The sequence below is a fragment of the Aplysia californica genome, unplaced genomic scaffold (genome assembly GCF_000002075.1).
Source record: "Aplysia californica isolate F4 #8 unplaced genomic scaffold, AplCal3.0 scaffold00253, whole genome shotgun sequence".
In the NCBI taxonomy this organism is placed as follows: Eukaryota; Metazoa; Mollusca; class Gastropoda; order Aplysiida; family Aplysiidae; genus Aplysia; species Aplysia californica.
In genome coordinates this window covers 621,907-629,557 of record NW_004797523.1, presented here as the reverse complement: position 1 = coordinate 629,557, position 7,651 = coordinate 621,907, and the positions used below count along the sequence as shown (strand labels likewise).

Below are 7,651 nucleotides of genomic sequence, written 5' to 3'. Positions count from 1 at the left end.
TCTAAATTGTCTCCTTTCACCTCCTTTCCTACTTTCTAACAATGTTCTGTCGTCTGCTTTCGCCTCCACTTTCTGCCCCCATCCCCTCACCTCCTTTGCCCCCCCTCCTCTGGGCTCCTGACTCTTTCTGCAGCCTTTCTACTGTTACTCCCTGACTCCTTCTTACTGCTGTCTTTCAGCCACACCCCTGATCTTATGGTAGGAAAATATCTACACCTAGCCTTCTCGGACAAGGGCAAAAAATCTTGGATGTCCCGCTTGCAAGTTGCGAACGTTATTGTAAAGATCCCTTTTGTGGTCCAAAATCGATTTATAGAGTAGGCTTCGGCTGCCACCCGGACAAAATTCAAAATTTTCTACCAACGGAAGATATTGAATTAGAGGTTGGCGGGTGCTCTAGTGTGGTTTGCTTCTTCTTTCCTTTCTTTTAACATCTATCATCTTTATCTCCCCTTCTTCTTTTTTTGTGTTTGTTACTCTCTTGTAACACCTCTAATCTTATATTATGCTCTTAATGTGTTACAAGTGCCGTAAAACTCTTACAAAAACGAAACTCCCTAGGAATTCCTGACGAAATGAGAGAATTGGCCCGCACCTCCAAACCCAAGGTGGAAATCAGCAAAAACGGAAATGTATGGACCATCAAGACAACAGCCGGCGATAAGGTGAGATTGCAATCTATAGTGCGGTCTAAAATTCGTTGCGCAACTTATTGTTAAATATCTCCTCAACTATCGAACATAAACTCTCCAGCTTTTGCACAATGACTTGTATCAATTGTCTTAACAGATCAATATTTTTGTAAGCTCCTATTATTAGCTCTATTCTAAAAAATTCCTTAATAAATATTAATTTTTTTAATCCCTCTGGGTGGTTTCTACTTATTTAAAAAGGTTTACAGCTGGGATAATATCGCTTTTAAAAGCAAGCCCGTCACTTTTTTTTTTCTAATTGCGAGATTATTTTTATTGGACACATGTCGTGAGAACTTAATGCAAAAAACAACCTAGATATGGAGAAGAGCCAATAAAACAAAGCGGAAGTCGTTGGTAGAGGCTGTTTGTTTGTTGCTGTTTTTTGTGGAGGTTTTTTTGTGTTATTTTTGTTGGGGATGGGGGGTTCTTGTTTTTTGTTGTTGTTGTTTTTTTTTGTGTAAATGTTACTTTTGGGTTCCAGGTGTCGGAGACAAACTATCCTGTCGGTGAAGAAATTGAGACGATGACCTTGGTGGGCAAAACAGTTAAAGTAAGCTTTGAATGCTGTTGTGCCAAATGTATTTTGTAATGAGTAGCCTAATATGTGTACATAACATAAATAATTGTGAGTGTGTTTGTGTATGTGTGTGTGTGTGTGTCAGTGAGAGAGAGAGAGAGAGAGAGAGAGAGAGAGAGAGAGAGATAGTGTGTGTGTGTGTGTGTTTGTATGTGTGTGTGTGTGTGTGTTTGTGTGGGCAAAACAGTCAAAGTAAGCTTTGAATACTGTTGTGCCATATGTAGGCCTACCTTTAGAAATGAGTATTAATTGTGTATATAACATATAATTGTGTGTGTGTTTGTGTGTGTATGTGTTTGTGTGTGTGTGAGTGTGTGTGTGTGTATGTGTGTGTGTGTATGTATGTATGTGTGTGTGTTTTAGAGAGAGAGAGAGACAGAGAGAGAGAGAGAGAGACAGACAGAGAGAGGGACAGACAGAGAGAGGGACAGGGGGGAAGAGTGAGAGGTAGTGTGTGTATACGTGAGTGTATGTATGTGTGAGAGAGAAAGTGTTTGTGTGTGTATGTGTGTGTGCATGTGTGTGTACGTGTGTTTGTGTGTGTGTCTGTCTGTCTGTTCATGTGTCTTGTGCGTATTATATGAATATCATGTATTTTTAGATTTATATAAATGTGTGGGTGGATGAATAGATATCCAGACAGATGGATGAATGGATGAATTTCACAAAAAATATATGGCCTCAGATCTATTCTGTCCAAAGTACCCTCTTTACCTAAGCACGCTTAGGACGAAATAGTTCTGAGGCGACAATATTTCATATAAAGAGAAATCATATCCTTGATTGTTATGCTGTTTTATTATGTTTTGGGTAAAGTTGTTGAAATTTTTTTAAGTGTACATAGTATGAGGCACTTTTAACCAATTTTCCGCTCAACGAAGTAATAAACGTGGTACTTTTGTATTCTTTGTTTAGTAATTTAAGTAGCTCCTATTGTACGTTTAGTGAATTAACATCTGAATTGCTATACATGCATTATTATGAGGCACATTTACCGAATTTTCGTCAGAACGGAATAATAAAAGTAATACTTTTTCATTCTTTGTTTAGTTATTTAAGCCCCATCTAGTAGTGTTGTACATTTGATAACTGATCTCTTTTTTAAATTCGTCTTTTATACTATTTCTTCCAGGCACTTTTGAAGGAAACTGCAAATGGGTTAATAGAGACACAGAAGTCAGATGGTAGTGAAACTACCTTTGAGAGGGCTGTGGAGGATGGACATTTTATTTATGTAAGTGAAGTGAGAGGGAAACTCCACTTTTTAAATCATCGTCATTGTCATCATCATCATCATCATCATCATCATCATCATCATCATCATCATCATCATCATCATCATCATCACCATCGTCATCATCATTTCTATCTCTGTCATCCTCATCATCATCACCATCATTATCATCATCATCACTATCTCTTTCCTCCTCATCGTCATTCATCATCATCATCATCATCATCATCATCATCATCATCATCATCATCATCATCCATTCAAAGAATTCAGTTCTCTCTTCTCACAACTGAGAGCAAAGTTTCAATCTGGTATACAAATACACTAATTTGATAAGGTGATCCGAGATGTCGAAACAAAAATTGATATTTAATTTGTTAAACTGAAGAACTACGTGTATTCGCGGCCGGACGGTATCACATGAAGATTCAACATAACATGCAAGAAGATTTTATTTTCACCTCACTGAATCCTTTTTGGAAGTAGTAAGGGAGATAACACTGTTTATGCTACGAGTATAATATGAGTAAAGCATCGTTATATCCCTTGAACATATTTTCTTTCAGTGAGCAGTTTTTGTGGAGTGAAAGCCATTATTTGATACTTATTATATTATGATGGATACTTGCTTACGTATTTCAATGCCAAATATGAAAAAAATTCCAGAAAAAAATTGGATGATGAAAATCAGTTAATGATATTAAAACCCATCCGAATTATCTCATAAACCAAAAAAAACCCCAGATACAAATGGCTTTCAATTGCAAGCTTGTGCTGGTATCAAGTTCTTTGAGTGCACGGAGCTGTCACACTGAGTAATTGTTGTAGTTGAAAATATTTAACAACTCCTCAACCACAGTTTAGATCATTTAGGAGGCGGACTGCTTAGACCCATGTTAACCGGGGGGCTGCCTAGTTTGTCATAATTGGAGCACTTTAACACTGTAGTTGTAACTTAAGTTTTTTATTCTCTACCTTCAAATTGGTGGTGAAGTAATGTCAATTCAGCTTGTTGTTCAATATTTCTTCTTTTTTGTATGCAAATCAAAGCCAATTACTCTGCAAAATTTCAACAATGAATGTTCTTTCGTTAAAAATAATTGAAACATAAAATTCAATTCCTACCATCAATCAATCATTCATTTACTATTTTAGAGAGTGAGAGTGACAACTTTCATCATGCAGGGCACTGTCGATGCAGGGTGGGCGTGTGACAAACTGGTATGCTTCCTGTTAACCAATCCTAAGTAGGATTTTTTTAAACGCAGCATACAGATGGAGAAACTTAGTTTTCAAACTTTCCACGTCCAGCTTATATTATTATAAACCATAAAAAGTTTCCCGTCCTGCTTGCAAGCAATAATGAATTTCTGATCCAGCTTGTAAGCAAAATTTAGGGTCTTTTCGTCGTTATTGTTTTCCATTCGCTATTCAATGCTAAACCGCAATGAAAATATTGTGAAGCTACAAAGCTGTACATTCTCCTAAATGAATGCAGTGTGAAAAATAACTTACATCATGCACTGACCACCTACATCTGTTGTGCAATGGTTAGGCTATATAACACTTTACCATTGCGTGGAAAAGACATGAGTCCAATTCCTGCATCATCATCACCATCATTGCCTTTCTGACCCTGAACCAGAGTATAGGCCACTGACAAACTTTTTCCACCTTTCTCTATCCAAAGCTAGCCTCTTGATGTTATTCTATGTCTTCCCACTTATCTGGACATCAATTTCTGTGATTCTTCTCCAGGTTCCACGCAATCTTCTCCTCTATCTTTTACCCTGTGGATTCCAATCTAACATTTTCTTTGTTATGCAGCTGCCTGACTGCCTGAGAGCATGTCCAATCCATTGCCACCACCTACCTCTGACTGAGATCTGTCTTGTTTGCTTTAACACTTCCTTGTTGGTGACCCTGTCTGTCTCTCTGATCCTCAGTAGCTTCCTTAGACACTTGTTCAGGAAAACCTGGATCCTCTTTTTGCTAGTCTGAGATGCATTCCATGTCTCACATTCATACAACAGGACTGTCTTCACATTTGAATTTAAAATCCTCAGCTTTTGTTTGAAGTGAGATTACTCGGGTCTTCCAAATCCTATTTAAAGATATGAAAGCAGCCTGTGCTTTTCCAATGACGGACTTTATTTCAGCGCCTGTTCCTTCTTCTTTGTCAATTCCTGCATAAGGAAGTAAAAATTGTGTTCAAAAAGTCCGTCTAGAGACATATATCTTTTTATCAAAGCAAATGTGTAGTGCATGCCTTTCCCCCCACCCCCCCCCCCTCCCTCCCCAATCCCTTTGTGCCCTCTATCCCTCAGTCCCTTTAATAGATGTTGATAGAGACAAAGAAGCTAGCTATTTATCAATTTGATTTTGATTTTATTATTTCGTTTCAGAAAATGTCTGCCAAAGGAGTGCAAGCCAAAGTGAAATTTGTGAAAGGATGAAAAGAAAAAAATTCTTGCAGTGTTTTCAAAATGCATGTTAAGCTTTTTAAAGGATGAACTGTACATTACATTTTGCAATATAAACTTTAATGTCATTGTCTGTCATATTTATATCTCATTTTTCAGTTTGCATAGATTTCTAAAGGAAGCTATCAAATTTCTTAGGTTTTTTAAATCTAAAAATGTCCTGCTGGGATAGCCTACTTCAGGGTAGCCCAGTTTTGGATAGCTTATGAAATGTTGTAAAAGAGACATTTTAGGAGTAGCCCAAATACTAAGGTCTAGATATTTGAATATAATATATGTACTTATTTTGGAAGATCTTATGCTTTGTAAACAACATGTAGCCTACCACTGCCGCTGGCTGTCTTGAAGATTTCTCCAATAGCATTATTTTCTTTAGTTCTGTTTCTTTGGTTTCATCATTTGAAAAGAGGATTTCATTCAACAAGATTTATAAAGTAGGCCTACTAGCACACTCATAAAAATATGCATTCGCTGGTTCCTTTGTGTAAAGTCTGATATGGAAATGTGAATGAATTCAAAAAGAAGGTGTTCTAGTGAAGCAAAGGAAGTTTGATTAAAACGCACGCTCAGTAGATAAAGCAGAATTCTTTTCTGTCGCTTGTGCCTGTCTGTTAAAAGGGGCCTCATTAGACACGTGACACATATATAATAGTCCTTTCCTCAATTAGTCTGCAGTTAGCAATTACTTTTGCTTTGACATATATATATATATAAAATTCAAACTTAGTTCTCTAGTGGAACATTTCTGTTTGAAAGTAAGAAGATTATAGTTTTGTGTTTCTGGAGTAAGGAATAAAATGCCATTTCATTTTGCATTCTTATTCAGCCATTGCCTAGCTTACCTATATAAAATAATATAGCCCATGAAATGGGAGTATATTTTGTTGTGACTGCTACTTACATTGAATCAATGCTTTTGAAATCAAGAGATAGATCTGTAGTGAATTCTCGATGTTTGAAATAAACGGCTCCTAAATAACGTATATCATCATGAGACGCATGAGTGGATAAGATGCTGGGAGATTTAATAGGCAAAATTTTAGAATAAATCATATGCTCATCTGATAAGACACTCTAACTTTTTCATGACAAGCACCATCACCGAAAAGCTACCCTTTTTATTTCCAGAAAGCTAAAGTTAAAGAATTATAACACTGATGAATGTACAATTAAAGTGGTGTTTAAAAACTGTCGAAATTGTCAAAAATCCTCGTTGTCACCCCAAAAAAAAGGCTCATCATCATGACCTATCTCAATTACATCATCCCTGTCTCTTTATACAAGTCACAAACATTTGTGAATTTGTTCCTTTGGTTGGCCATCACTGGGTTTTCTGGGTCTAATTTTGTATCTAATGGATACAGGGAGACTTTAAATGTAAGCCTTGATTTTGAGGTAACAAGTTACATCCTGTACACAATGATACACTGAACCTCAATCTGAGAATGATGAGCACCTGACGTACACTAACAACAGTGATTCGTTAGCCATCGAAGCATTCTGTTTTTCTAGTTGTTTTTCATTTTTTTTATTTTTAGTGATTGTGAAAGATATCAGAAGAAACAAATGAATGTGGACTAACACTCAAAACAAAGGCAACTGTAAATGTCCTTGATTGTAATAAGAGAAGTATTAAAGACATGATTCTGTAATTTTGCTTATTTTCATAAACTTTTGCAAAAATCTTCAACTCTGTTACTTATTTTTTTACTTGGTTTGAGTATCATTTTTTTGTTCTTTTATAGTTGCTTTTGACATTTTGTTGTCGAGACTGCGATTTTTAAATAAAATCTTCTTTCTGCGAAGCACAAAAAAAATGTGTTATCAATAGAATATAATATGTGTATGTCATGATATGCTATCAGCCTTTTTGTTTGCTCATTTTATTTTTTAAATACAACGTTAGTAACTGCAAATGCCCCTTCGTTAAGTGGGCCTGATCTGCTTTTAAATCAAATTGTTAAATGGCATTATGGCAGCGCCAGTGCACGTAGCATCAAATTGGCCTCTGATTTGCTACATCAAATTTGACCTGAAAGTCCATGATAGTGCCTTGTGTATTCAGCATGCAGACAGAAGATCTGACCCTGCAGTGGGTACATACTTGATATTTTTCTATTTTTCTTCTTTGGTAAGTGTTTTATGGCGCCTGCATCTGCGTAAGGTCATATATGAGCGCGGGGGACACACCAAACATATTCAGTTGGTAGGAATTTTTTTCAATTTTGCCCAGGTACGGCCGAAGCCTACTCTTACCGATTTTAGACCACCAAGGGATCTTTATTGCACACGGGCCCTCCAAGACTTTTAGCCCTTGTCCGAGAAGGCTAGGTGTCGATCAGAGAGGGTTTACAGTAATACTGTAGTATTACTCTAAACTCTCTGGTGTAGATCTTTCCTACAGAAGATCAGGGGTGTGGCTGAAAGACATCAGTAAGAAGGAGCCAAGGAGTAGCAGTAGAAAGGCTGCAGAAAGAGTAGAAGCCCAGAGGAGGGGGCAAAGGAGGTGAGGCGGTGGGGCAGAAAGTGGAGAAGAAAACAGAAGACAGAGCTGGAAAGGACGTGAAGTGAGACAATTTTAGAGAAGAAAATTTTCCGTCGCTACCCGGATCCGAGCCCGGGACCTTTGAATGAGAGGCAAACACCTTAACCTCTAGGCAAC

The 7,651-nt window shown here is 37.2% G+C and overlaps 1 protein-coding gene across 1 annotated transcript; it reads left to right on the top strand.

The window, feature by feature from the left end:
- Positions 1 to 561: 561 nt before the first annotated feature.
- On the top strand, positions 562 to 6,806 carry LOC101849217 (fatty acid-binding protein, heart; the record flags this gene model as incomplete). The annotated part of the gene is given in 4 exon segments (XM_005100611.2): positions 562 to 665; positions 1,177 to 1,245; positions 2,405 to 2,506; positions 4,912 to 6,806. Coding segments are annotated over 4 exon segments (326 nt in total), but the record flags the coding sequence as incomplete, so codon positions are not given.
- Between the last annotated feature and the right edge of the window lie 845 nt (positions 6,807 to 7,651).